This window comes from Colletotrichum phormii, assembly GCF_030913505.1.
Source record: "Colletotrichum phormii strain CBS 102054 chromosome Unknown BDP81scaffold_3, whole genome shotgun sequence".
Lineage (NCBI taxonomy): Eukaryota > Fungi > Ascomycota > Sordariomycetes > Glomerellales > Glomerellaceae > Colletotrichum > Colletotrichum phormii.
In genome coordinates, this window is record NW_026851445.1 from 335,856 (window position 1) to 362,979 (window position 27,124).

At 53.7% G+C, this 27,124-nt stretch overlaps 10 protein-coding genes across 10 annotated transcripts; 5 read left to right on the forward strand and 5 right to left on the reverse strand.

Annotated features, from left to right (window-relative positions):
* Positions 1-803: 803 nt before the first annotated feature.
* BDP81DRAFT_457845 (uncharacterized protein) lies at positions 804-2,237 on the forward strand (the record flags this gene model as incomplete). The annotated part of the gene is made up of 1 exon (XM_060593335.1): positions 804-2,237. One exon carries the CDS (start codon positions 804-806, stop codon positions 2,235-2,237), a length of 1,434 nt encoding a protein of 477 aa, XP_060449494.1.
* Positions 2,238-2,422: 185 nt separating this feature from the next.
* Positions 2,423-6,784, reverse strand: BDP81DRAFT_504160 (uncharacterized protein). Its single transcript, XM_060595615.1, has 5 exons — positions 6,101-6,784; positions 4,900-6,014; positions 3,476-4,806; positions 3,230-3,415; positions 2,423-3,152 (listed from the first exon to the last, which is right to left on the reverse strand). The coding sequence occupies exons 1-5, from the start codon at positions 6,585-6,587 to the stop codon at positions 2,609-2,611; spliced, it is 3,663 nt and encodes a 1,220-aa protein (XP_060449495.1). The 5' UTR covers positions 6,588-6,784; the 3' UTR covers positions 2,423-2,608.
* An 878-nt stretch (positions 6,785-7,662) lies between these two features.
* On the forward strand, positions 7,663-9,944 carry BDP81DRAFT_478469 (agglutinin isolectin 1; the record flags this gene model as incomplete). Its single annotated transcript, XM_060594856.1, has 7 exons — positions 7,663-7,808; positions 7,867-7,931; positions 8,115-8,366; positions 8,533-8,735; positions 8,803-8,922; positions 9,014-9,139; positions 9,212-9,944. Exons 2-7 carry the CDS (start codon positions 7,887-7,889, stop codon positions 9,942-9,944), a joined length of 1,479 nt encoding a protein of 492 aa, XP_060449496.1. The 5' UTR covers positions 7,663-7,808; positions 7,867-7,886.
* Positions 9,945-10,504: 560 nt separating this feature from the next.
* On the reverse strand, positions 10,505-10,804 carry BDP81DRAFT_390224 (uncharacterized protein; the record flags this gene model as incomplete). Its single annotated transcript, XM_060587374.1, has 1 exon — positions 10,505-10,804. One exon carries the CDS (start codon positions 10,802-10,804, stop codon positions 10,505-10,507), a length of 300 nt encoding a protein of 99 aa, XP_060449497.1.
* A 1,021-nt stretch (positions 10,805-11,825) lies between these two features.
* Positions 11,826-15,330, reverse strand: BDP81DRAFT_417612 (SNF2 family domain-containing protein). The gene is made up of 8 exons (XM_060589642.1): positions 14,948-15,330; positions 14,807-14,892; positions 14,635-14,727; positions 14,173-14,586; positions 13,481-14,061; positions 13,149-13,421; positions 12,999-13,097; positions 11,826-12,948 (listed from the first exon to the last, which is right to left on the reverse strand). The coding sequence occupies exons 1-8, from the start codon at positions 15,228-15,230 to the stop codon at positions 12,084-12,086; spliced, it is 2,694 nt and encodes an 897-aa protein (XP_060449498.1). The 5' UTR covers positions 15,231-15,330; the 3' UTR covers positions 11,826-12,083.
* Positions 15,331-16,000: 670 nt separating this feature from the next.
* BDP81DRAFT_457849 (cysteine dioxygenase type I) lies at positions 16,001-16,761 on the reverse strand (the record flags this gene model as incomplete). The annotated part of the gene is made up of 3 exons (XM_060593336.1): positions 16,001-16,125; positions 16,176-16,425; positions 16,489-16,761. The coding sequence occupies 3 exons, from the start codon at positions 16,759-16,761 to the stop codon at positions 16,001-16,003; spliced, it is 648 nt and encodes a 215-aa protein (XP_060449499.1).
* A 915-nt stretch (positions 16,762-17,676) lies between these two features.
* BDP81DRAFT_309992 (voltage-dependent anion channel) lies at positions 17,677-19,162 on the forward strand (the record flags this gene model as incomplete). Its single annotated transcript, XM_060583589.1, has 5 exons — positions 17,677-17,813; positions 17,868-18,109; positions 18,169-18,298; positions 18,356-18,953; positions 19,016-19,162. The coding sequence occupies 5 exons, from the start codon at positions 17,677-17,679 to the stop codon at positions 19,160-19,162; spliced, it is 1,254 nt and encodes a 417-aa protein (XP_060449500.1).
* A 665-nt stretch (positions 19,163-19,827) lies between these two features.
* Positions 19,828-22,273, forward strand: BDP81DRAFT_310958 (wyosine base formation; the record flags this gene model as incomplete). The annotated part of the gene is made up of 2 exons (XM_060583684.1): positions 19,828-19,873; positions 19,956-22,273. 2 exons carry the CDS (start codon positions 19,828-19,830, stop codon positions 22,271-22,273), a joined length of 2,364 nt encoding a protein of 787 aa, XP_060449501.1.
* Positions 22,274-22,707: 434 nt separating this feature from the next.
* BDP81DRAFT_310992 (MAS20 protein import receptor) lies at positions 22,708-23,502 on the reverse strand (the record flags this gene model as incomplete). Its single annotated transcript, XM_060583686.1, has 4 exons — positions 22,708-22,824; positions 22,892-22,992; positions 23,076-23,321; positions 23,442-23,502. The coding sequence occupies 4 exons, from the start codon at positions 23,500-23,502 to the stop codon at positions 22,708-22,710; spliced, it is 525 nt and encodes a 174-aa protein (XP_060449502.1).
* Positions 23,503-24,267: 765 nt separating this feature from the next.
* Positions 24,268-26,499, forward strand: BDP81DRAFT_310270 (Cullin repeat-like-containing domain protein; the record flags this gene model as incomplete). Its single annotated transcript, XM_060583623.1, has 4 exons — positions 24,268-24,480; positions 24,559-24,778; positions 24,829-26,098; positions 26,151-26,499. The coding sequence occupies 4 exons, from the start codon at positions 24,268-24,270 to the stop codon at positions 26,497-26,499; spliced, it is 2,052 nt and encodes a 683-aa protein (XP_060449503.1).
* Between the last annotated feature and the right edge of the window lie 625 nt (positions 26,500-27,124).

The window sequence follows — 27,124 nt, forward strand, 5'->3', positions numbered from 1 at the left end:
TTAGGAACCCGATTATTAGGGTCTCAGAATTAGTCGGCGATGTTCTCTGCAGCAAACTTGAGGTTTGGATATAGCTAAACGCATGCTTAAGTGCCAGCGTAAGTCCCAAATGATGTAAGATTGTTATTTTCAGGCTGTGCTGCCAGTGAGCCACGCTACTGCTATGCGAAGCTGCCGGTGGCAATTTTTCATTGCAGAGCAGCTCCAACTATACTAGGTATTCAGAGAAGGTTCGCCAGTTTCGAGCAATTGATCCTCCAGGAGGGGTGCTTCAAATGATGGCTCTGTATTCGTCGAGGAGCGCGTGTCGGAAGTTCTTGTCTCTTCTGGCATTGAAGGCTGGGCGACCAAGAATCGGCAGCATGTCTCAAAGAGAAAAATGGCGGATATGGACTCTGAGTCGAGTAGTGCTCTATATAGTCACTCTTCCGCACAGCATACATTTCCCCACACCGACCGAGACAAGATTGCGGCCCCCGTCCCCACGGAATCAATCCCGGATAGGTCCCCGGTGAGCACGGGCCTCCCGTCTCCGGCCGGCCGGTCTTGACGTTACTGGACCCACCCACGGCAGAGTATGTCTCCCAATCGGGTAGGAAGCTGGCGGTACGTAACTATCTGCAAGGAGAGGGGGGTTACCTACCAGGATGTCATCACCCCTCCAGACTTGATGGAGGGGAGCACCGGAGTATTTAAGAATCGAAAGACCCAGTTCATTGCAACATTCCTCGTCACTATCAAATACATGAGCATATGTAATCGCCAACTTCACGGTCAACAACTTTGGCCTATTTCGGGCCGCCATGGACAGTCTACAGCTCCCCGATATCAACGACTTGTTGGTAACAGCAGACAACCCAGCGAGAGCCGACGTATCAGGAATGGACCACGAGCGATGCGCATCTCTGCACAACTATCTGATGCGCTACGCCTGGGCAGCCGAAGGCCGCTCACTAGCCGATCTAGACGGGAACAATGCCACATTCTTCACCACCCACGGCGACGCCGCCGAAGCTCTTCGTCCACGACTTGGCCAATCCCTCGCAAGATTCCTAGAAACGGCCATCTTGCCTCCCGCAAATGCAGACGACCCGCCGCCTTTCTTCTTCTGGGCTGCCGGCATGGCCGAACCGGAAGGCCTCTTTGACAACGGTACATTCGACTTATTTGACGAGCCCGAGGACGCCTTGGTCTGCCTATATCCGGCCATCGACGGCCAGGGAGGCGGGTCTGGCGGTGGTTTGTGGTATCACCAGCCCACTCACCGCGCCGCCTTCTTCATGAGCCAGGTCGACTATGAATTTGCGCTACCCGTTAACGAGGGGCAGCATGCCGCGCTGTGGCATCCGCTCGAGACTGTCCTCTCCAACTGGATCAATCTCATTCGCCTGGGAAAGGCCAAGGTCACACCTCACGACACGCCCTCCCAGTATGGCAGCGAAAAGATTGGCGGGCGCTGGGAGTGGCGACCATACGGCGACGCTCAGGTAGCTGATTGCATTGCCGCGTGGGATCGGCTGTGCGACGCCATCAAGGCACGCATACCAAATGTGACAGACCAGCCGCAGTCTAAACCGTTACTCACGCCCGCTGTGCTTGATGCAGCATCAGTACCGGACGGTTTTGCACGCGTCTTTCTGACCCGCGCCCGTCGGCCTCGGTTCGGCCACATCGCTCCGGGCCTCGCCTTTCCTCCTTCAAACGCAGCCGAGTTCACTTCTTTGCAGCGCTTCGCACCGCAGCAGCGACGGGGGCCGCAGGATATCCCACCTGTCTGTCTCTTCCCCGCCGCGCAAAGTGGGCTCGAGGCCGACGTGACTGGGTCTTTTAACCCATTTCCAAGTTACTCGGATCTATCCCGAGTCCCCGCTGGTGTCTATAGCGAGTCCATCTCAAGGGATTCCTACGACAACGCCGAAGAGGGGTTCCGGCTGCTGTTACCATTCGGTTTACAGGGTTATGTTGGGGATGAGGAGGATGTAGCTGGCGCGCGGAAGAGTGACGGGTCTTTTGTCGAGACGGGTAGCGTGGCTGAGCTCTACCAGCATGGATACAAGCCGTTTGGCGGCGACCAGAACCGCCCTCAACGCCTGGAACGTCTTCTGAATCATTGGCGCGGGTTAGTTGACGAGGGAGTCTGGCGTGTAGGGCCGCAGGGGGTTGAAGGCTCCATTGAGACTTTTCGGGAGGCTGACACGACACATTGGCGCAACTATTACATCTCACCGAGTTGGTGATGTTTACCGGGTATTGGTAAGATTTTCTACTGAATGACGAAAACTCGATGAGAAACGTAGTTCAGGAATAATTGCTCTTGAGAACGTATACGCTCCTCAGTTGGACCGTGATGCTCAAAAAGATTGAGCCACAGTTCCGAAACGGACTCTTTACGCAAGTCACCTCGAATCCTCGATGTGATTGTCTGCATACTTACAAAATACGATGGATTTGATCCGAAGCAGAATAGTATCATTTAAATATGCTTAGACAGTATCCAAAGCAGCGCCTCTTACGACCTTCATCTCTCTCACAAAAGGCAGCGAAGGGGGATGCCCATCTGCTTCTCCCAAATATGATGCTACATGAACTGCATATCTTAATTGGTAGCCTAGGACGGCGCAAGCGTCATCACGCTTCCCATTCTCGTCGCCGTCACCATAGTGCTTATGGGAAGGGTAGGCTCTCCGCTGCCTGGCTGCGCTGCCGCAGTCACTGTCGCAGTCTCGGCGGTGACTGTGACGATGCTACTATCCGCCACAGGATCAGCGCTGGACCACGCATCGGCGATGGCTTCATCATCCGTGTACATGTCAACGACACTGCCGTCCGCATCGACCACGATGTGCAATTGTTCCTCATCCCGATCGTCATAGATGACACCGCAAGTTCGTCCGTCGACTTGGTTACCATCCCCGTCAAGGAAAAGGAGATTGTCGTAATCCAGCTCAGCATCGACACTATCGGAGCCCTCGCCGTCACCGAGGTTGACGTGACAGACCATGCTGTCCGTAGCGTTTCCAGTGGTGTTGCTGGATACAGCTAGGTCTCTCTGGAAGATGCCAGGTTGGAGATTGTAAGGGCGGGGTCCGTTGATTGGAGCTGGATCGGTTCTATAAGACTGCCGGGGCCAGCTGTACGCACGGTCGTACATGCTAAGTGAAGAAGAGTTTTAATCAGTACAAGGCCAATGAAAGGGGTCGCGTCGCACAGCGAAATGAACAAAACTTACGGGTCATCGTCGAGTACGCGGAAGCCATGATCAGTGATCATTGTGTTCTCGATAGCACCTGCTACCCGGGTGTAAGTGTACGAGGCAAAGCACAGCGAGCCAGGCGTCTGCAGGTCGAATCCGAAGGCATCGATGAAGCGTTTTCCACTGCCGGGGCCGCGACCACCACTCAGTTGATTGAACTTCCTGCACGAAAACGTGGTCAGATAAGCCATGCTTCTCGTTGGAGAAACTGCAACTACTCACCATGTAGCCGGTGGCCCATTGTCTTGAATGCGGCAGACGTCCCTCCGGTATCTGAAGCAAGGCACCCACTGCGCCCTCTTCCACGCCAAGTAATCTCTTCCTTGTGCTCCGTTCGCTTGTTTATTAACCAGACGGCAGGCCTGCGGAGCTCCATTACCAGACTCGCGAAGGTTGGCCATGGGGAACTCATCAAGCTGACACCGGGCAGGATCAGGCCGATTAGAACCCTGAACAAGCGTGCGATAGGCAGCGTGCCGCTGTGTTGACGTTGATGCCCAGCCCGAGTACGCCCTGTTAACGCCGCCTCCCGACGAGAAGGGATGGAAGACAGTCTGGCCGCCAAGTTTCTTGTTAATGGCCCAGCGCTGGTTGTCGCAGACCTCGTCCCAACCCATGCCGTAACGGCACGTATAGGTGACGGAACAGTCGCAGCTGGTAGACGTGGCAGCTCCGCCAAAGTCCAGGATCGGCCATTGCCCATAAGATGCTCTCCCGGCGATGGTGGTTGGGACACCGGTGTTGGGCTGAGACGGGGATGAGCCAAAGAGCCAACCGGCTATAGAAGAGATGATGGCGAAGCCTACGGCGAGTGCGGCAAGTGCGGCGGCAGCGCAGATGGCACCCTCGATGGCGGCAGATAGCCCAAACGTGAAGGGCGCTAAGGCGAGCAGGGGAGTGGCTGCTTCTAGACAGAGAGCGCCGAGACCGCCGAGCAGGAGGGGGGCGCCACGCTTCTGGAGGACGAGGCCGCGTTCTTGAACCAGGGCGAGTTCGCCTGTGATGAGATCGCGCTTGCTGACCTCGTCGCCGTTCTGACCGTACAGCACAAGGTTGCCCGCGTTGGTGATGGACGAAGGAACGAATTCCGTACAACAGTAAGCCTGATAACCACCAGTACAGGTCAGATCAGCCAGCTGACCCCCTTCATTGTCTTGGTAGGAGTTACTGTTGCGCGCCACGATGGTGGCCTTTGCATCACTGCAGGCCGGAGAGCAGGGGAAGCCGATTCCGCGGAAGCCCTCCCACTTACAGATGCCCATCGTGGTACCGGGTGCACAACAGAGAGTCTGGGTCTCTCCCAAGGCGCAGATGGAGTTCTTCTGGACGCCCGCGACCTGGCCGCGGGCTTCGGTGGTCCCAAAGTAACCTGTGTGGCACCCCTCGCCACACAGAGACCAGTAACAGCTGGATGCAATGGCCTGTTGGAGCGTTGCGTTGGCCAATTGATCTTTGTATGACTGGGCAGCCTCTGTCGAGATGCCGTTGGCCGGTCCGATGCCCAGGAGATCGCTCATACTATCGCCAGCCTTGTTGTCCTGGTCCAACGCCCACTGTGTGACAAGTTTTGTCAGTTATTTACCCAAGTCATGTCTTAGCAAGACAGGGGACCGGTCACTCAATGCCAGTGAGGGAAAGACTCTTACAATCATAATGCCTCCCAAGCACAGGCTGTTGGCTCTCTCCATCTTCTGCTGCATAGTCACGCCGTCGTCGTAGCTGATCCACTGGTTCGAATCCCAAGTCATCCACTTCACGGCCGCCTCAGCGTCATACGATTCAACAACACCGCCCGAGGCCTGAATTCGCTTAATCTCGGCGTTGGTCAATGTTCCGGATGACCGCGAGCACTCGCCGGCCGTACCCCCAGAGGAAAATTGGCATACACCGTTGGGGATGTTGCAGGCCGGGTCGGTCAGCGTGAAGGAGCGACCGTACCAGCCGAGACCGAGCACGACCTTGGACGGGCTGACACCGGCACGCCACAGCAAGGACAAGCCGTCCTCTATCTCGGTAAGATTGGTGTGCGGACGGATGTACGGCCCCGTGAACTTGTTGGTCGAGTCCCAAACACCGTGGATATCATAGCTCATCAGGTTGAGCCAGTCCAGGTGAGGCTCCACGCTGAGAAGATCAAAGTGCTGCAGGTACCAGTAAGAAGACGGTAGTGTGGCACTTATACCGAGGGCATTGCCGAATGAGGCTCTCAGTTCAGAGAGGAAGGTGGGAAAGTTTGCAAAGTCGGCCGGTTTTCCCCCTCTGTCATCGGCCACGGGATACTCCCAGTCAAGGTCGACGCCGTCGAAGCCATATGTCTGCATGAAGTTGAGCAGCGAGTTGATAAAGGCTCGCCTGTTTGCAGCAGAACCAGCCATATCACTGAAAGCGTTCTGGGTATTAGGAGTATTGGTGGCATCGTTGAACGACCATCCACCGACTGAGAGCCAGACCTGCAATCCTGGCTGCTTGGCTTTGAGTGCAGTGAACCGTGATAGCAGCGACGCCGCATTCGCATCCATGGGCGTGATCTGGAACGTTGTTGGGTCAAAGAAGGAAAAGGCGAAGTTGAGGTGTGTCATGCCCGTCAGTTGCAAGTCTTCTGGCTGGACCACATCGCAGGGCCGAGTCGTTGCCCAACTCTCATAATAACCAATACGTCGGGCCATGGCCGAGCTACCGGAACATTGAGGGGTGGGCGGCGGTCCGCAGCCTCCGAAGCCTTCCTGGCATCCATCGCCACAGAAGTCGTCGGTGCTGCCACCTATTAAGATCAAAAATCAGCAACGATTCTTCTTCGGTTAGTAGCGGAAGCTAAGAAGTCCGCAACTAGTCGAATCCGTTACTTACAAAAGCCATGCTTTGAGCAACACACATTCAGGGGGCATGACGCTGTCTCAGGGACTGCGTACTGCCCGCAAGGAGCTTTCGCGTCGCAGTTGGATATGCACACATCGGCACCGCAGCTCGTGGGGGCGTATGAACAGACACCAGTGTCGCTGCAACACGCACCGTTGGAGCAAGGAATGCCAGGCGCGCAAGTGCCTACGGGGAGACCGTTGTCCTGCCGTTTCGCCAACGAAGTGAGGTCCAGGTGGTCCAGTCTTGCACCAGGATTTTCAGACAAATGTTTGATGATGGCCTCATTCTTGAAGACGGGCGTATTGTTCGAGCGAGGTTGGAAAAGGGGCTCCAACACCGAAGACGAGTTTCTTGGAAGTTGGGGCACCGCAGAGTATGTTGGCACGGAGTTGTTGCCCACTGCCGTGGAGTTGAGTTGGGCCTCAGAGGACCTACATACTGTGAGGACGAGCCCCGTCAAAAGCAGTAGTCTCATGGTGAGAACGGGAGGCTGGAAGCAACTAATCAGTATCGATACCACTTGATTGGAAAAGGTCACTTACACGAGCTATATCACGATGTTCTAGTGATCGTGAAGCTGCGGGACAGGCATAGTCTCACAGCGAGCAAGAAAAGGTGAAAGATACCGTGATCGGGTCACTTATTAAAAAGCCGCTGACAGGCAAGCGTTTCCGGGGGCTTTCCAAGTCTCTGATAACATTCAATCCGTCCCCAGCGTTTCTTTCACTCAGCACGTGAAACCTGATCTGTGCCTAGAACAATGTCCAGTGACGATTCCGGTCCACGGAAGCTCTCGAGGCGGGGTTGTCTTGGGAGGTGCGCATGTCTTGCAAACTGAGCTATCAGGCGACCAAATAAGACGGCTCCATCTTGATGGCGACAGTGGTATAGATGTGACCATCTGGACAACCCTGTTACCCCATAAGGCTACATCTTTGCCTCGAATAAACGAGATATTGGTGGATTTGCACGTCCGCGCCGCACTTAAGCTTACAGACGATGGGACGAACACAAAGATAAACCTGATTGACAGAGATGACAGGGTAAATGCAACGGAACGGCTTACCAGATTTCCCTGTTGAGCTATCCCTTGGGTCGATGTGATCAACCTATTGGCTGACATGCATATCGGCACTGCACGATGCTACATCTCTTGGCCTGCGTACTTGCGTAATTTCCACGCGAAAGATTTCCTACCCCGTCTTTCTACAAAATTTGGTGAGACATCGTGCATCTTGTCTCATGATTCCCATCTTTTGGGCTGTAATCCGCGCAACACGTGGACAGGGTGCGGACGCATGTAAGACGGAATGTGGCGAGAATGAGGAGCACCAGGCATCACAGAGCGACGATCAACGGGAACCCCCATGATGGGGACGGACCAGCCCGCCTCGGCAACGGTAGTCGGGATCTAGCTTCTTCCTTGGTCCTTGGCGACTTTGAACTTGAGTTCTTGACTACTGATATTAATGATTAAGGGTTCTATTTGGATAATGCTGACCTCTCCGTCACGGAAATCTACCCAGCCGACCACGGTCGAAGGCAAAATGATGTCGCCATTCTTCAAACCGTCTGCTCTGCTGTTGTTGGCAGTATGGGTAGGACGTGTCGTAGCCGACTTCGAACTTTACAAACTCTACAATGAAGATTCCTTGATTGCGGGGCTCGCTCTAAGCAGCAGCTGTCTGGCAGCATTGTGAGTATTGGCCCAAGCTACGGCTCCTGACTAGTTTCTGACTCTGCTCTTACGACAGGAACGCAACTGTCCGTTGTAATGAAACCGCGGTCAGCCTATTGGGAAGCGGCGCAGATATTCACTGTACGTCAAGAGTGGTATTCCACCACAGAAGTGTGAAGTAGCTAATCAAGTATAGACTGGACGACTCCCGAGGTGGAAAACCTTTGCACCTCGGATTGCGTCTCTTCCCTGAGCTCATGGGAGAGCAATGTCGATTCCGTCTGCGCGGATGAGACCACGCTCCAAGCCGGTGTTATCGTCAAGGCGAGGGCTCTCCCAGTTACCTTCACTTACAATGCCGAGCTTGTATGTCTGCAGGACAGTGCTTCCAACTGGTGTTTCATCGAGTCACAGACTTGGCAAGGAAGTGACTACATTCGCTATAGTCCAGAGATGTGCTTCACTGATGGAGACGACAACAGCACTGTGGCACCGGAGTGCGAAGATCCGGGCTTTGACTTGGGGACCGTGACTAGCGACATGGCAGCCTTGACCAACATATACAAGAAGGATCTGGTAAGTAACTCGTCACTACAACCATCCAAAAACAGCATGAGTGTAAATAATATCAGATTGCTGATTATTGATGAAGTTTTGCAACGATTGCTTTTTGGAAGTCTATCGACAACGCCTCAGAGACCCGTGGTTGCCAGTCAGCAACTTCACCGACTACTTGATTGAGCAATTTGATGATGTGCAACAAAACTGCTCTACGACATTGGCGTACACTACCTCAGCGTCGACCCTGTACGTAGGTACACCAACGGCGACCACGACCTCTGGCGGCACGGCGACGGGAACCAGTCCACCTACAACGGCGACTTGCCTAGGCCAGACGATAGAGCCGGAGTCGGATTGGCTAACTTGCGATGATCTATCTGACACGTTCGTTGACCCCTTTCCGCTGCTCCCGGTCTGGGGTAGTTGCTGACAACGTACTGATGGCATTCAGATATAATGTTTCGACAGGTGACGCTCGGGTGGTCACTGGTGATCGCACTTGCTACTTTGACAAGGCTCTCTGTTTTCCCCTGCCCTGTGAGATCGACACGGTCTGGGACTGGTCAAGTTGGTATGTTGAAGATAACTCCAAGGTTTAGTTCAGCAGACAACCTCAGATATTCGTGAAAGTAACACGTGCTGACTTCGGTGTGCTGGAACAGCGATGAGCTTGCCGCTCAGTACTCAAACTCGACGTACAACGTCACCACCAGTCAGTTCCTCAGTTGGAACACCAACATTCAAGGCAGCTGCTCTGGAGTTGCCCCCGGTCAGCGTGTATGCAAAGGGTAAGAAGAGAAAGCTATCCATTTAGCATAACTAAGTACTATCAAGACTAACTCGGAGCCCGTATCAAACAGCGCACCAGGCGGTACATTCCCCAAGCCTAATGTCACCATCACCGCCCCTGGTGCGACAGGCTCGCCAACATACTACTCCACAGCCACGCCCGCCTACCCAACCCAAAGCGGTACCATCGACGCGTGCGGGAACTACTACCTCGTCGTAGCCGGCGATGACTGCTCAACAGTAGACCAGCGCTTCGGTCTAAAGTTTGAACAGCTTCAGGAGTATAACCCGTACCTCCAAGACGACTGCCTCAACCTGTGGCTCAACTACGCAGTCTGCGTCGCTCCCGTGACGGCCCCAAGCAAGTCAACGGACGGCACATGCCCGGTCGGCGTGACATGCACCGGAAGCGGCTTCGGCGACTGCTGCTCGCCGTACGGCTTCTGCGGGAGCACGAGTGAGTATTGCAACACTGGCGGCAACAGCACGGACACTCCGGACGGCAGCTGTGGGCCGGATCACAACGGCTATACCTGTGTTACCCCTTTTGGAAGTTGCTGTAGTATCTATGGCTACTGCGGTGACGGCTCCGATTACTGCGGCGCCGGGAACTGCTACTCGGGCGCCTGTGACCCGGATATTGGTGGTCCCTCGATCAATGGGGAGTGCGGACCGTTGTTCGCGGGCAATAAGACGTGTACTGGCACCACTTTCGGAACGTGTTGCTCTACTTCTGGCTTCTGTGGGAGCACCAGCGACTATTGCTCAGGATCGAACTGTTACAGTGGTGTCTGCACAACTTGATATGGAACACCTTGATTCAGATGTAGAGAATATGACTGCTTTCCTCCTCAGAAAAGGTTCTTTGAAATTGTCACTACGCAAAGCGTCATTGAAACATGGATCAACACTCGGCTGGTCTTCCTGCTTTTGATTCGGACTATTGGAGCGACCTCGCGATGTGGCTGGTAGTAATTTGCCCAAAGTAAGAAGCACAGGGCTCAATCGAGATGAACTAAAGACGATGGAAAACTTCTTCTTGATACTCATTCTTCTTGATACTCATTCTTCTTGATACTCATTCTTCTTGATACTCATTCTTCTTGATACTCATTCTTCTTGATACTTTCTTTATTTAAGCAGGCATTGTGGGGCATATTTCTCATGTAAAAGCATAGGAATACAAGGGTGGAACAGATCCTTCCTCACGCAAGCTGCGCTCTGGTATCTCGACGTGCTCTGTGTTCAAAGACAAATGACTCTTCCATCAACTGCCATACTCTGCAAACGAAAGACTGTAGTTCCTCGAGCAGAATAAAAGCCACCCTGGTCCGAGTCGCAAGTCTCCCAAACACTCTTATTCTTTAACAGCTCCCCCTCTCATCCCCGGAGCAAGAAATGCAGCACTGGTAACTCTTGCCATCAAACGTCGCCGAGAGGCGTCTCGGAACAAAGGTACCCGGGGCCTCACAGACGACCTGGTCACTGTAGATGCCCTGAGGGGAACCGCCGATACGCGTGCAGAGTTCACGGGAGTGGTCGATCCAGGCCTGCATGGAGATTTGGCCGCCGTTGGGGCTGCAGGAACTTCTGGTCCAGTTGTAGGTTTTGGCTGTTGTGATGGCCAGGGACGAGGCCACGGTGAGGAGGATAGTGAACTTCATTTTAGTTGTTCTTGGTGTTGCTGCTTCGGAGGAGATATGTTTCGAGTTTTGCTCCTTTGACAGGTCTATTCTGAACTGAACGAGTGTGGTATCTTGAGTCCCGAGTTGAAATTTCGGGATGAGAGGGAGAAGGACGTTGAGCTATTGATCTGATGAATTACATGAATTACATGAGTGTTGAACATAATGTTGACTTGTCTTGTATACCTTGACCTTCGGCTTCTGGGGTCCACACAGTTCAACTACGTTCGGCCGAAGTAATGCGAATAGCTCGTAATCACCAAGTCTCTCTCGCAATCACAAGCTCGGTGTCCTCGCAACTGCGCGTTATTTTCCCGTTTCCCCCGATGTAGTATTACTGATCGATAGGATCTAGTATTAGCTTAAGCTTTCGTTGAATCCGTTTACATTCATGACTCGAGGCCGAGAACGAGCGAGGCACAATTTGTAGAGTTGTACGAAGTAATTCGACCATGTACCAGCTTGCGGCCCACCGTCCGTATACCCTTGATCTCAATACTGAGTTGTACGGATAAGTCAGGTCAGTAAGTCGCCAAGAAGAACCCTCAAGTTTTCGGATCTGCTCCCTGCCGTCACGCCCTACTCCGTACGGGCTATAGCAAATTGGCCCCATTTCCATCCTTGCACAGGCCAGTCCGCGGCGGTTCCGAGTTTTCAGTCATCAAGACTCCTGGAGTAATCCGTCGGCGAGATCCCCTAGCCTCTCTTTCCCGAAGGTTTGGGGAGATTGGGATCAGACGGGACGAAACTTGGGTTGAACCACCTGGCCCAAGCGTGCCGTGTGCATAAGTAAGGTATTTTGAGTTCAAGTGAGTGGAGAAGTGATTGCGATTGCGATCTATTTCGTATTGGGAGTTGTCTGCGAATTTTGACTGGAGCTGTATGAGTTGCAAACTTGCGACTACGAATAGACCATGGAGGTAGGGAGTTCGAGAGATGCCTAGGACCTCGCATTCTACTTGAGTAAGTGATCCGTTATGAAAGCGCCAAGGTCACAGTCTAGTAGGACAACACTTTCTTTCTCTAGGGTTCTTGGGTTGGTGAACGGACTATATCTCGCCGTAATACAGGTAGGTATATGCGACTTTGAGTCGCCTCTAACGATGACTTAAGCCCCTTCTAGCTCTTGACAGAAAATACAGATAAGGATACACGATGTTGGTTAGCAATTCCTTGCCGCACATCGAACTTTTAAACCAGCCAGCATTCTGACTCTATCAGCAAAGCGACCTCCTCAAGCGACCTCCTCAAGCGCCCTTCAACCAAGAAGTTTCTTCAGATCCGCCATGCGAGTCTCCTGGGTCTTCTTCCCCTTGTTCTTCTCCTGGAACGCCTTGCCTACCAGTGTCCGCTTCTCTAGCTGAATATCAAGCACGCGCTCCTCAACAGTCCCCTCCATGACAAGACGCCACACAGTCGTAGGTCTCTTCTGGCCCAGGCGGTGCACACGGTCCACTGCCTGGTCCTCGATGGCCGGCGCCCACCAGCTGTCTGCAAGAATCACCGTATCCGCTGATACGAGATTGAGACCGACACTGCAGACGGTCAAACTTGCAAGCATCACGCGCGTCTCCGGGTCGTGGTCCAGGGCGTGGATAGCAGCGTCCCGTTTCGGCGCCGTCATGGAGCCGTCGATGCGGGTGAACTTGTAGCCAGCCTCGACAAGTTGGTTCTGAATGATAGTCAAGAACGACGTCCATTGTGAGAAGATGATGACCTTGGAGTCTGGGTCTTTTGTTGTAGCCTGTAAAATCTTGAGGAGAGCCTCAGTTTTGGAACTCTTCGCGTCGGCGTCAAAGTTCTCGTCTTCCTCTTCACCGCCCTCCTGGGCGGGCTCGAGAAGCGCGTCTTCGTCGAGCTTATTACGACACATGGGACACTTGCCCTGTGTCTGAATGACTTTGGAAATACAGCCGCGGCAGAAGACGTGCTTGCAATGCGTGATGACAGGGCTGCTCAGAGTGTCAAGACAAACGGCACAGTCTTCTTGGGTTTCGATAAAAAGACGCAGAGCCTCTTGGAGGATCTTGGTGTTTTCCGAGTTGAGAACAACAACAGATTGGCCATCAAGGACCTTGAGAAGATCGGCGATCCTCTTGCGGCAGAGCGTCCAGTGGTTGCATCTGAGGCAACATCAGCCAGAGTGTATTCATTAAGGGCGGGCTATACTCACACCTGACGCAGGCGAAGAAGGCGCTCGAGGACATTTTGAAACTGGCCCTTCCCGCCAGTGTTGTTCTGGAAATTCTCAAGTGCAGTTTGTGCTTCGGACCTATGTTTGTACATGAGCTTGGTGCCTCAAAGGGGAACGCAGGCGACTTACAGCAATGCTTCGTACTTGCTCTTCTCGTCTGGTCTGAAGGCAATGCGGTGGACGTATTCCGTCTTGGGCGGAAGCTTCAAGTCAACGAACTTCATGTCTTTCTTGCGTCGCAGGCAGAGATCTCGCATCAACAGCTGTAGAAGAGTCTCCGCCGTCTCGTTCCCTTGGGCAAGGGGCCGAGCGATAACGCTGGTGAAAATGGCAGGTTGCTCGACGCCTCCATTGATGCCAAGGAATTGAAGCAAGGACTGGAAGTCCTTGATATTATTGATGCTGACAACAGTGAGTTTGGGTATACTCAGTTTGTTTTCAACCAAATTCGGGACACTTACATTGGAGTTCCTGTGAGGACCCATCTGGACCTAGCGTTGAGCTTTCGGCAAGCTATGGCAGCCTTGGTCTTCGCATTCCGAATCGTGTGGCCTTCATCAAGAACGACGCGTCTCCAATCCGTGGCCATAAGGGGTGGCAAAGGTGTGGTGGCCTTTTCCTGGCCTCCCTCCTGCGCAAGCTTGTTGTAGCTGGTGATGACCACCTGGTATTTGGCCAGCTCATTCTTGGTGGCCTTGTTGTTTCCGTGATAGGTAAATATCTTGGGTAGGTGCTCTTTTTTGACATGCCTGCGGATCTGTTGATCCCAGTTGCTCATGACACTCAACGGAGCAACGATGAGCGTTGGACCGGCCCCTCCGGTCAAGATCAAGCTGATGACTTGTAAAGTCTTGCCAAGACCCATGTCATCCGCTAGTATGCCACCTGAAAGGAGCTTGGGTGCACTCTGTACCACGAAGTTCGTGGCCATGTTGTGGTACAAATTACGGCCGTTCGGGTGCCATTTCCACAGTTGGACACTCTCCCCAGAGCCCTTAGGAGGCATCTGGGGGCTCTCTTTAGACGTCATCCACGCCAAACCCTGCATCACGGTAAGCTAAGGTGCAACAAAGTACGGAGAGTTCTCGGTAGTTTGGATTGGTGCGTTGGACTTGCAGGTCGTCATAGATATGTAAAGCGCGAAATGGCTTACCTGTAATTGGTATGGCAGCAGTGTTGACTCCAGAACGTCGGGCTGCTCTGCCATCGGCATCTTGGATAAGAAATCCTCGTCCATGACCAGTGACTTGACGGCATCACCGCGCGGACGGCTTGAAATTGCCTGACTGGCCTGTGCCAGGTCCTCTAGGGACACCTCTGGTTCAGCAGGGTTCAAACCAATTGTGGACTGGCTGCCCTTGATGCCCAGCATCTTTCTCTGCGCTTCGGCCTCAGCTCTGGTCTGTTTAAGTTCCCTAGCTTTCAGCAGTTTGTCCTTCTTCAGCTTGTCCTCTAACGCCGCGCGGTCAACTGGGTTGCTTGAACCATAGAGCTGTAGACGAACGGGACAGTCAAACATGCCCTTCTCTCCTGTGAGAATAGCCTCTATCGCGATCTCATCTCGATCCTAGCACAGGTCTTAGTAACAATCAAATTGCAAGATCAAAGTACCTACAACGTATGGCGCGAGCTTCTCAACCACTTTGCGTGGAAGATGGCCGATCTGGGCGCCCATGACATTACATACTCGGATGGCATTGCGATCGTACTATGGTTATGTTAGACATCTAACGACAAGAAGAGAAGCTCAAAATTGAAGAGAATCCTTTGAGCTTGTGATTCAGTACCTGGTTGCTGGGTTCTCTCATGCATACGACCACTTCGCCTGGCGAGGCATATCCATTGTAATAGCGAACGCCGACAATCTTGTTGTCTATTGATCAGATCAGCATATATAATGATACCTACTCAACATCTAAGAGCCGTACCGAGAATCCCATAAAGTTCTCTTGGTGGGCCATCCGGAGCTTGAGTCAGGTCGACGAGGTCGTCATCGTAGTCGGCAGACTGAGTCGATGAGTGAGTAGCAAGAGCACCTGAGCTCAAACGGGGTTGTGAGTTTGATGGAGCATTCCCATGAACTCTGCCGCTGGCTTGACTAGAACCCGACCGATTACCAGCCGGCCTTTTGCTGGGTCGTTGGGTAGATCCGTCAGCGTCATCGCTACTAACAAGGTCGATTACAGCGATATTACGCTTCTTGGGTGGCATCCTCGACGTCCGAGCCCCCGGAATCTGGGGCGCCGGATGGGTACTAACTTGTGAAACCAAAGAGCGGATTGGGGAAAGCTGTCAGCTTACGAAAATTGACAGGTTGGGACCGAACGATTCCAGATCTGGCGTGCCGAAATCCTAGCAGGACAATTGGGACCTCTCACAAATCGGACCACACGCGATAGACGCGTCTCTCGCGTATCCGGAGCGGTGGGATCGGCGCAGGGATTCTCTTACACCCAGCAATAATGAGGTGAGGCTTGAGGAGTGGCACAGTGGCTGAAGATGTCGAGGTCTGTGGCTGAGTCGCTTCCACCTTAACACCTCGTGCAAGCACGCCATCGGAGAGAAGACCCACACTAGCCAATCATCATGGATTGCAAAATCACGACATTTCACGTGACCTGCCTCCGGGCCCGTTTGGGTGGTCTCTGGCCAACGACGACGACTCTGCGGCTCTTGCACCTTCACAACCTCACTTCATTCATATTTTCTTGTCTCAGGTAATTGTCTGATGAATTTGCTATCTTCTGGTACCCAAGAAACATACGGAAACGCGGCAGGTTGAGCTCGCCGGCGGTGTCTATCCACTATATACGGTGGATAGAGCATTCATGCCATCATCATTCATCAGTCTACCGACAAGCGCTTGCGGCTCTCGGCATCCCTCAGTTGTATATCAAACAGGACAAATCCAAGCTCGGATCGTCGTCGAAGCCAAATACGCAAACGCCCAAAACGAAAAAGAATATCGACATCATCACCATCTACTGCTTCGGCAGTCGGCGGCCGTACGCCGAGTAGTAGCCGCACTTAGCCACATGGCTTCTCTTGCTAGTCTTCTCATTGAAGATGTTGCAACCACCCTTGGCGACGTTAGGAGGGGTGTAGACTACGAAGTGGTCAGTCACAGTACGGCAGAGACGGCGAGGTAAATCCTACGGTGAAGGGAGACAGCGAAGTCGCTGCCCTTGTTGCAGACTCGGTGGACGCCAAGTTCGTCTGCCATGTATGCCACCGCGTTTTCCTTGTGTGTTCTTTCAGAGATTATTTGCATGGGTTGCTCTTCGTTTCCTTCCGGGAAGGCATAGCGGATCTCAGTCAGATCGCCTTTGAGAATCTTCATCAGGCAATGCGCATTGCCGTGATCGTGGATAGGGCTGCCCTTGCCCGGCGTCCAGACAAGCACAAGCTGTGCGGTGTTAGTCATGTCACTACCTGATGCCACGAAGTCGCAGCTTCGAGTTTGACTCACCAGATTACTCTTGCCGTTGCCTTCGTCAACGAGGTTGCGGGTGTAACCCATGCTCTTCTCGGCGAACGCAAACTGTATCCATTCGTTTTCCGCTGTGTTATACTCTTCCATTAACTTCATCAACTCGTTGACATCGACGTCTGCTGAATCAAGTCCCGATGACGGGCCAAGCGCCTCCTTCAATCCCAACACGAGCTTGTCGAACTGATTGACATCGGTCTTGAGGTTATGCCCGAAGGCGGAGGTGATCTTGGTCAGGATATCGACGGCCATGGTTGCCATGGAATACTATCAAGTTGGTGCTGTTGTTGGTGGTGCTTGGTGGTGCTTGGATGATTGTTGCTTTGGATGATTCTGTTGGGAATGTGTCGTGCGGGGGGCTGGACTCTTTTTTCTCGTCGGTGATACGAATCTACCCGGTGACCGGGCCTGGCTGGCATTACCTGATGGAAACGGGTGGGACTGGCGGGAAGTACTGGTTGATCCGACTTCGGCCGGTGGGTCATCTCGTCGGTCCTGACTTTTCTCTTTGAGACAGGGCAATCTGTCCACGTTGCCAGAGCGCAGCGGGCAATTAGTCGGCGACCAATTCGACGTCTGGTGGACTGGTCTCCAAAAATAGGCGCTTCTGGTTGGACGAGATAACCTACTTTGACAAAGTCGAGGGATCCCGGCAAAGCCGCTGATAGGCGACGGACAGCCCCGATACTTTTGGTGGTTAGATGGTCAAACACCAGACGAGATGGGTCCTGTTAGAGATTCGCGGAGCTACATCTAGTCAAAGGATTTTCATGCAGACTTTTGATATCAAAATGAATTCTTGACAACATTTAATTCTCATTTTCCAAGTTGAATGGGTGGATCGCTGCCGGCGTTGGCCGACAGCCGCACCGCCTCAGAGTCAGCTGAGCGGATCCGGTGTGGAGCTAGTGACCGGAATGGGTTCGTCTAGATTACTCACGCTAGGAAACGGCTTTACCTTAGGTAAGAGAGCCAGAGTCATAGGGAAACTCGCCGCCATGAAATTCCTTCTTCATCGTTGGTTGCGTGAAGTCTCATCAATTATTTTGCTACGTTTTCTGTAGCCAGAGTTCTCGTCATCGTGTCATTCGGCAAGCAATAGTCAGATTCACTAAAGGAGTTGCGTCTAAGTAATCAGAGGTGGTGTTTGAGCTACCTGTCCAAGCCATGGCATCTGTCAGTGCAACCTCGACGATTCAGTCGGGAGCGCAACAAACTCCCTGTCAAGATGCCCAGACCTCATGTTCACCTTGTAATAAGGAGAATGTAGGCTGGAGGAAAATTGTCAGAAACTTCACCCCCTCGTAAGCAAACTCTTGAGAGTCGACACCAATTAGAATATATCTAACAATATGCAGATGGTTTGCGGTTACAATGGGAACTGGCATAGTCTCAGTTCTCCTTCACAGCCTGCCTTACAATGCAACATGGATCTCACATGGTCTTGCCGTTGCATTTTTCGTACTCAATATCGCTCTGTTTACCGTATTCACTGTCATCACAGTGCTACGGTACGCATTGTACCCTGAAATCTGGAAGGCCATGGTCATACACCCTGCTCAGTCCATGTTCCTTGGCTGTTTCCCTATGGGATTTGCGAGTTAGTCACGGAATCCTCCCCATAACTCCATGATAAGATGTACTGATTCCTGTGACCAGCCATCATCAACATGATGATATTCGCGTGTGCACCTACCTGGGGCCAGTGGGTGGTAAATTGGGCATGGGCATTTTGGTGGCTTGATGCCGCTCTGTCAATCGCAACTTGCATCTCGGTGCCGTTTGTCATGTAAGTGACCTCATCACACAACCTCAACGTTCGAGACTGACCAACTCTGTCTTGAAGGATACATCAACACCGTCCGGGACTTCAGGCAGTAACAGCCGCAAGTCTCCTCCCCATCGTCCCCGTCGTAGTCGCATCTTCAACGGGCGGCATCGTCGCTGAAGCCCTCTCAAACCCATCTCACGCCTTCACAACCTTGATCGCGTCCTACGTGCTCTGGGGCATTGGAATCTGCTTCTCCGGCATGGTCCTCGCGCTGTACTTCCACCGCCTGACGATCCACAGCCTCCCGCCCAAGGAGGCCATCGTCTCCGTATTCCTGCCCATCGGACCCTTGGGCCAAGGCGGCTTCGGCATTCAGCAGCTAGGAAAGGTCTCTCTCAAGCTCTTCCCTCAGGCTGCGGCTTTGACCGCGGCGGCTCCAGGGGCGGTGCACGGCGGGGAGATTCTCTACTTTGTTGGACTCTTCCTGGCGCTCATCATGTGGGGCTTCGCTCTCGTCTGGCTGTCTTTTGCTCTCATCAGCCTTGCCACGATGGAGAAGATCCCGTTCAACATGGGTTGGTGGGGGTTCACTTTCCCGCTGGGTGTGTTGGCGATCTGCACTGGCATGCTGGCCCAGGACTTGGACAGCCCCTTTTTCAGAGTCATGACTATGGTCAGTTCTTTCACTGAGTCTTCCCGATCATCATTGTGCGTTCTTGCTGATGGTTCTTCTAGATCTTCTCACTCTCTGTATGCTTCCTCTGGCTGCTTGTCGCTGTTAGAACGCTTCACCAGGCCATTTCTGGTGAGATTTTCTTTGCGCCGTGCCTCAAGGATATCCGAGACAAGCAAGCGCAGGCAGGGTCGGACCGGAGGGTTTGATCAGTCGGATCAATGTGAAAAGCCAAAACCAACAGCGATCCAGTATTGTGTTCAGCAGGCCGCCCTTATGGGGCCCGAACCTGGGTCTATTTCTTGTAGACCAGCCAAGCTCTTAATGACTAATCCGGTGCTACATCCACCGTCAACCATGTAGGTATCTGATTTGAACTGGAAAGTATTGAAAGATGATTCAGAAGCAATGCGTAGAATCAGTTTGAGTTACGATTCAGAATAGCATAGGGAATCTACCTTAAACTAAGTCTGCAAGCAACTTCCCTTGACACAGGCGAGCTCTTGTCTTAGTCATGGTGTTCTCACAAACAACAGGCCTGGAGATGCCCTGGCTGCCTGCCATTCAATGCCAATGGTCAGCAACTGGGGAACCCCAAAGACGCTAATGGCGGGGTCGATGAGGTGCAGGGCCAGGCCTAAAATTCTTTGGCGGGGCACCACCAAACACCCAAGTCAGCCACTGGGAAAGTTTGGCACTTTGGATATTAATCATTGCAATTGCGCTCGCACCCACTGGTCAAAGCCCATTTCGCACACCCCGCCACTTCTCAAATGCAACTTTGAAGAAATCACAACCCGTTGCGCGCCTCTCAAAAGTGACGAAGCATCCCGCGCGTAGCTCGTCCTCGAGCACCGCGCTCCATCACAGCACAATGGCTTCCACTCTTGAGCCCGTAAGCTTCAAGTCCATGCTGAACAGTGAGTTGACTCTTGCCTTTGGTGTCTCCCGCCATCCCTGTTTCTTGTTCAGCCGCTCATTCTGCATTTTTTTTGCGCGTAGACGTCCACGATGTTTGGCAGCAAGTTCGCATACCTGTGATTCTGTTCACAGCCTTTGGACTCTTGATTCTGCGCTTCTACCTTCATTCCACCGAGGAGAAGAGCGAATTGAAGGCCCTGCCCAAGGCCTTCAACAGAGGCAAGCCCGAGACGAAACCTGTGGAGGAGAAAAAGAAGGATGTCAAACCAACCCCGCCGAGCCCTATCATCGAGTCGAAAGCGCCAAAGTCGAACGGGCCCAAAAGGATAAAAGGTGGAATCGTGAAGCGAACTTCTTCCAACGAGGCAAAGGGAGAGGTTCTGGTCCGTAAGGTCAGACCTCTGGTCTTCTTCTCGAGCATCACCGCAAACACGCCCAAGATCGCCAAGGCGTATGCAGAGGGTCTGGAAAAGGAGCTGCAAAAGGTCACTGTGGACACTGACTGCGCGTTCACGACTCCCGAGGTGCTGGATCTTGCCGAGGTCGACTTTGACGACTATTTCATCACCCCGCCCAAGTCGGAAGAGGACCCCGCGGACCTCTTCTACCTGTTCCTGCTGCCAAGCTACAACATCGACACCATCAACGACACCTTTTTGGAGCACCTCCAGGAGACTCACCACGACTTCCGTATTGATACCGCCCCGCTGTCCTCACTGCTTGGATACTCCGTCTTTGGATTTGGTGACAGGGAGGGCTGGCCAACGGAGGAGGATGGTTTCTGCTTCCAGGCCAAGCAGGTGGACAAGTGGATGGCGAAGCTGACGGGCCGGAAGAGAGCCTTCCCCGTCGGAATGGGCGACACGAAGAGAGACTACACTGAGCGCCTGTCTGAGTGGTCAGAGGGCGTCGTCGACGTTCTCGGCATGCTGGCCAAGACTGGCAGCCTGGGAGAAGGTCTCCCGGGAAGCGGCGCCCCTGAAGAAAGCGACGACGAGTCTGCTGCCGAAGACGACGACGAGGTGTTGATCGAGGACTCTGAGGCGAAACCCGAGAAGCTCAAGAGCCGCAAGAACATTGATGACGTCGAAGACCTCGGGCGCATCATGAAGAGCTCCAACCCCGACGCAGCCACAAACGGTCGCGCAGCCAAACCAGCAACGGCCGGGGCAGCGGCGCCCATCGCCGTGGACTTTACGACATACGGTAAGACGGTCGCGAAGAAGACCCCGCTCAACGCCGCCAAGGAGATGGTCGCCAAAGACTCGCCCACGTACGCCTCGCTCACGAAGCAGGGCTACTCCATCGTCGGCTCGCACTCGGGCGTCAAGATCTGCCGCTGGACGAAATCCGCCCTCCGCGGCCGCGGCTCCTGCTACAAGTACTCCTTCTACGGCATCAACTCCCACCAGTGCATGGAGACGACACCCTCGCTCTCGTGCTCCAACAAGTGCGTCTTCTGCTGGCGTCACGGCACCAACCCCGTCGGCACGACCTGGCGCTGGGTCGTCGACCCGCCCGAGCTCATCTTTGACGGCGTCAAGGCGAACCACTACAACAAGATCAAGATGCTTCGCGGCGTCCCCGGCGTCCGCGCCGAGCGCTTCGCCGAGGCCATGCGCATCCGGCACTGCGCCCTCTCCCTCGTCGGCGAGCCCATCTTCTACCCCTACATCAACGAGTTCCTCGGCATGCTCCACGCCGAGCGCATCTCCTCCTTCCTGGTCTGCAACGCCCAGCACCCGGACCAGCTCGCCGCCCTCAAGGCCGTGACGCAGCTGTACGTCTCCATCGACGCGTCCAACAAGGAGTCCCTCCGCAAGATCGATCGCCCCCTACACCGCGACTTCTGGGAGCGCTTCCAGCGGTGTCTCGACATCCTCCGTGAGAAGCGCTTCAAGCACCGCACCGTCTTCCGTCTGACCCTGGTCAAGGGCTTCAACGTCGACGACGAGGTCGAGGGCTACGCGCAGCTCGTCGAAAAGGGCCTGCCCTGCTTCGTCGAGATCAAGGGCGTCACCTACTGCGGCACCTCGACGGCGTCCAACGCCGGCCTGAGCATGTCCAACGTCCCCTTTTACTGGGAAGTGCAGGAGTTCGTCACGGCGCTGGAGAAGAGGCTCAACGAAAAGGGGCTCAAGTACGGCATCGCCGCGGAGCACGCCCATAGCTGCTGCGTCTTGCTCGCGAGCGATCGGTTCTACAAGGATGGCAAGTGGCACCCGCGCATCGACTACCAGCGCTTCTTTGAGCTGCTGGAGGAGCGGGGCGCCGACGGAGACTGGAAGCCGGAGGATTACATGGGCGAGGCGACGCCCGAGTGGGCTACATGGGGCAAAGGCGGTTTCGACCCCAGAGATGACAGAGTCGACAGGAAGGGCAGGAAAATCGAGGCCTAGGTTATCGGGTAGAGGAGTAATTCAAATGGAAATCAAAAAGGCGCTAGCTGCATGTTCTCAAGGAACCAGATACACACACATTATGAAATTGTGGAATTTCGTGAATCTTCTTCATCTTCTTGCCTATTTGTCCCTGCCAGGATCGTCAATATACACTTGGTTTCTTTCCTCTTACAAAACCTTCTATCAAAACAGCCCCAGCCGGCCAGGTATTGTACAGTGAAAAGTCGTAATTCCTCCTTCCTCTTCTCGCAAGATGCTGGGGGATTACGTATGGGATGGTGGATTTGCAGCATCATGCCATTGGTGGAGTGACTGCGGATTTTTTTGGGGGCGAGGGCGCCGGAATGTGTGTGTCCACAGGTTTTGGGGGATGTGAGAGAGTAGAGGGGAACTCGTTATGGTGAGAGCTACAACGTTCGAACGAGGCTCTTTTAGTCCAGGCCGACGGTGGGCATGCCGCCGAGGTCAGCGTTGATGCCACCCTGGTACTGGCCAATGTTGAGAGAGGAGTCGTAAGCAATCATCTCGGCGAGAACGTCAAGGACGGGCTAGATGGAAAGTCAGTTCCAGATCGAATGTCGTAGTAGTTTCCAGGGTTTCGAGGAGGTCTCTTACCTTGGGAACGGTCTTGTCGTAGATGCCGATCAGGTCACCAGGCGTAGGGTAGACCTTGAGGCCCTTGTAGAACGCAAGCGCGGCTTCAACGGCGCGCGTGGCTAGAACATCAACAACTGTCAGCAAGCTGGACCATCTCTCGTCTTCTCCCGGTCATTCGTTCTCATGTAGGGGTTGGACTGACGGTCTGCGGAGAGGGTCTCTCCCTCGGAAACCTGCTGGAGGAAGTATGCCTCCTTCTGCTCGACGTCGGTAGGGAAGCCCTCCTCCTTGGCCTCATCGACGGCCTCCTTGATGGATTCCCTCTGGCGGACGGTCTCCTGCTGAGCCGACTCCTTCTCAGCCTTGTGCTGTCGGCGCTCGTTTCGGCGCAGTTCTCTCCGGAATTCGGCCTTGTTGCGTCGCTGGTAGTCGAAGAAGGCGGCGTACGCTTTGGCGGCGAACGTTAGCAAACACAGCTCCCATCACACTAGCCCCTCGGTCCCTTTGCGGAATTGGTAAAGGGGAAAGATTGATGTTCAAGTGCGTAGAGGTGTTAAGGCAAACTCACCAACCAAGCCGGTAACGGCGGCGGCGACTGATGCCGTCACTATCGTGGAAGTCTGGGACATCTTTTTTCTGGAAATTGGGGAAGAGCGAACGAGGGTTGGCTTTCGGTCTACAGCAGTCGGAGCTAATGGCAACGATGAGAGCTGACGGGATTGGTGTTTAGGTTCACGATGTTGCGCTTTGGGGGTTGGGGGATGGTTGAAAGACCGGGGGGAGACAACGGGCGAGGATTCGTTGACGGAGTAAATATCGAAGGAAAGAAGCTCTATCGGGAATTGATGGAGCTTCCTCTACCAATTTTTTTAGTCTCTGCGCCATGGTTCCCAGGTCGCGTTCTCTTTGCCAAGCAGCCGCTGGGAGTGGGTCTCTGAGAGCACAGACCAGACACATTGAACATACAGACTGGTACGTACCTCGGTGAATTGACAGCTCAGCACCCCAGTGAGCACCCACCAAGAGGCCACTGCTGCCCAGTGCCTATCTTACCACCTTACCCACTAGAGGATGCCCTTAGGTGCGTGGGTGCCCGTCTTCCAGATTACGTAGAGGGATGAGTGCTGCGTGCCACAGAGACCTGGGACTCCACGTCCATCTTAATGTCTAACAAGCAGGGGTCTTGTCCTCTCAACGGCCACCACAGCACGGCAGCTTCCCACTCCGCGAACGACAGACGGTGCATGAAACAACATCAATCCGACCTGACCTGCGACTTCACCAAAGGGGCTTTGTCCTCGCCCTTTCTACCCACATACAATTGTCTCTCTATGCGCAATCATTGCTATTAGATACGTGCCCTCCAGCACGTAACACCAACTCAACCGCCCACCATGTCGGAGGATCGGGAGCGCAGCAAGATCTCGCTCCGAAGCGGAAAGAGAAAGGGCCGCCCGCAGATTAGTGCACCTCGCCAGATCTCAGAGCCCATTCTACAAGATGGATCGGGCCCTGTACGGCCTCCTGGCTCAAGGCCGATGGCCGATGCAGGCCCTCCGCCAGTCCAGCCTCGGCTTCGCCCGCCGCCACAAGCTGGAGGTGGAAAGGTAAGCATTCTCTCTCTTAGCAAGGGCTGGACAAAGAGTGAAGTCGGGGGCATTAGAAGCTGACGAGAGAATATGTAGACCTCGGACTTGGTCAAGCGGCGATACTCGACGCGGTTTAACACCCTGCCGAACGACTTCGACGTGAATAACCCGCCGGTACCGTCTATGCCATCCCTCGACAAGTACGAGTCCCGCCAGCGAAGAGCAGCACAGCCCCCTCCCAGCCGAGGAGGCACCGCGCCAGCACCCATTGTCGATATAAAGGCATTGCGAGATCCCGGATTGGTCCCAGACCAATGTGAGTTGTGGACTGTTTTGGTTCATGGCATATAACTAACACAGTTGTAGATGTTGCGACATTGCTTAGCGAAGCGGACGAAGACCAAATCCGCGAATTCGAGGATAACCTCCGCAGTCTTAAGGGCCGGGCCAATGCAGACTTGCAGCAGAATGTCATGCAGAACCGTACCCAGTTCATTAAGATCAGCAAGGAGGCCGAGAAGCTCAAGGGCGAGATGCGAGCGTTGAAGAACCTAATGACAGACCTCAAGGTGAATACAACAGCGCTTCGTCAGGCCTCGAACAACGGAAACAATGAGTCTTCAAGCCTTGGAGGCGAACTGTCGACAGGCTTGAGCAAGAGGGACAAGCGAAGCTCGGTGGCAGACCGAAGTGCCCTCTGGAACTCGCAGATGCAGGCCTTGTACAAGAATGTCGAGGGTTCCCAAAAGTTCCTGCCAAATTCTGCTCGACGCCACGTCATCCAGAATGCGGGAGCTTGGATTGAGCTGGACAACGCAACGTACAAGTCCCGACGAGCGATGCAGATATTTCTATTAAGCGACCATTTGCTCATTGCATCTCGCAAGAAGAGAAAGGCCGATGTCCCGCCTCGGGAGGCCCAGGGCCCCTTGGTGAAGCTAGTCGCCGATCGTTGCTGGCCACTGCTTGATATTGAAGTCGTTGATATGGCTGGATCGAGCGATAACTCGACGACGAGAAACAAACTAGCAGATGCCGTCATGGTCAGAGGTGTTGGCCAGGAATCTGTCATCTACCGAACCGAAAAGCCAGAGGATACGGAAAAGGACAGTCTGCTTCTCAACATCCGCAAGGCAGTGGAAGAGTTACGCAAAGAGCGACAGTCGGAACTGGAGGCCAACAACAAGGCCAAGGAGACGATCAACTACTTTGCGTCCCGTGACCCCGGCCTACTCCAGAAGACAGAGCTTTTGGAAACATTGTCTGACATCAAGGACATGCTCATCGACGTGGACGGAAAGCAGCAAAATCTACGATGGGTCGAAAGCCAGATGGACGAGCTCGACATTGACATTGCCTTGCAGAGCTTTGAGCCGGCAGTTGACCGCGTTGAGAAGCTGAAGAATCTCGCTCGAGGCCTGAAGAACAACGCGGTGGCGCAGGACTTCATCAGCTTCAAGGTCGAAGAAAGATGTGCCAAGTTAGCAGACATGATCATTCGCGAGCTCGAGACGACGCATACGGCGCCTACCAAGAACAAGCGCAACATTAGTTGGTTGGCCAGGCTCGGCTACGAAGACAGGGCTCGCGAGGCATATCTGGTCGCCAGACATGATATAATCACGAAGCGATCGAGGTGAGAATGATAATGCTACGCGTCCTTTTGAACTTGGCTAACCTCCTTCCAGACAATGCATCTTCCAGGGTGATTTGCACTTGTACATCTGGGAGCTCTCGTTTGTTTACTTCTCTCTGATCCGCAACACCGTGAGCTGCTTTCACTCATGCTTTCCCCCGCCGATGATGAGCGCCTGCGTCAAATGGGCCAAGGAGGAGGTGGAGACCTTCAATGGGATCCTCGCGCGGCAACTGAGTGGCACAGAGCGCGGCGGGAAGGTCTGGAACGAATGCATGGAGCGCGCTCATGAACATGCAAAGATGTTGAACGAGGTGCAGCTTGATTTCCGTACACTTGTTGGACGTGATTTGGAGCGACCGTCGGGCGTCACCAGCCCCGTTGGTCTCGGGCTGTCGTAATTGGCTTCGACCGAGTGTATCGAAGACCGACCCTGCGACGTTTACAAGAAGCATGCTAAAGACGACGTTGACGGGCCTAGGGTAATGGATGGTAATGGTAATGGGCAATGACTGGACGGGCTCAAGATTGCGGGTTGTGTTTGGTCCGCGGTCAAGTAAATGATACCGAGACATTGAAGACGAAGTGACGGAAGTGCCGCGGCCACTGGCATGTGCACAGGTATTTTGGGCCACTTGAGGCTTGTTTGGCCCCTGGCCTATTTACTTGCGACGACGTTTGTTACCTAAATAGGGAAATGAGTAGTTAATAGGACAAATGACCTATATCGAAATTTCGAGCGAGAGAATAACGAGGAGCAGCCGGTGGCAGTGGGATCAAGACAGCTAGAGAAAGCAGCGTTTCGTGAGATTCATCAATGACATGATGCTTGCTGTGTTCATTGTCTTGTGAAGATTGAGATCCATGGATGCTTTTGCCTGCCCAGGTATCCATACCTACCTAGGTACCTTCCTTACCTTCATGGCGGGGTTGATGCATCAAATGAGTACACGCAGAAGTGACGAGGCTTACGTTAGTGCAGTGTATCGGATTAAGCGAGTCTAAGCCAGGAGCTGTCACCCAATG

Excerpts from the sequence above, each read along its gene's own strand:
- BDP81DRAFT_504160 (XM_060595615.1), bottom strand. The coding sequence starts at position 6,587 with ATGAGACTACTGCTTTTGACGGGGCTCGTCCTCACAGTATGTAGGTCC. Across the intron at positions 6,015-6,100 it reads TTGCTCAAAGCATGGCTTTT|GTGGCAGCACCGACGACTTC; the intron begins GTAAGTAACGGA and ends TGATCTTAATAG. Across the intron at positions 3,416-3,475 it reads AATGGGCCACCGGCTACATG|GAAGTTCAATCAACTGAGTG; the intron begins GTGAGTAGTTGC and ends GTTTTCGTGCAG.
- BDP81DRAFT_417612 (XM_060589642.1), bottom strand. The coding sequence starts at position 15,230 with ATGCCACCCAAGAAGCGTAATATCGCTGTAATCGACCTTGTTAGTAGC. Across the intron at positions 14,728-14,806 it reads TGAGAGAACCCAGCAACCAG|TACGATCGCAATGCCATCCG; the intron begins GTACTGAATCAC and ends ACATAACCATAG. Across the intron at positions 13,098-13,148 it reads AGCAAGTACGAAGCATTGCT|GTCCGAAGCACAAACTGCAC; the intron begins GTAAGTCGCCTG and ends GTACAAACATAG.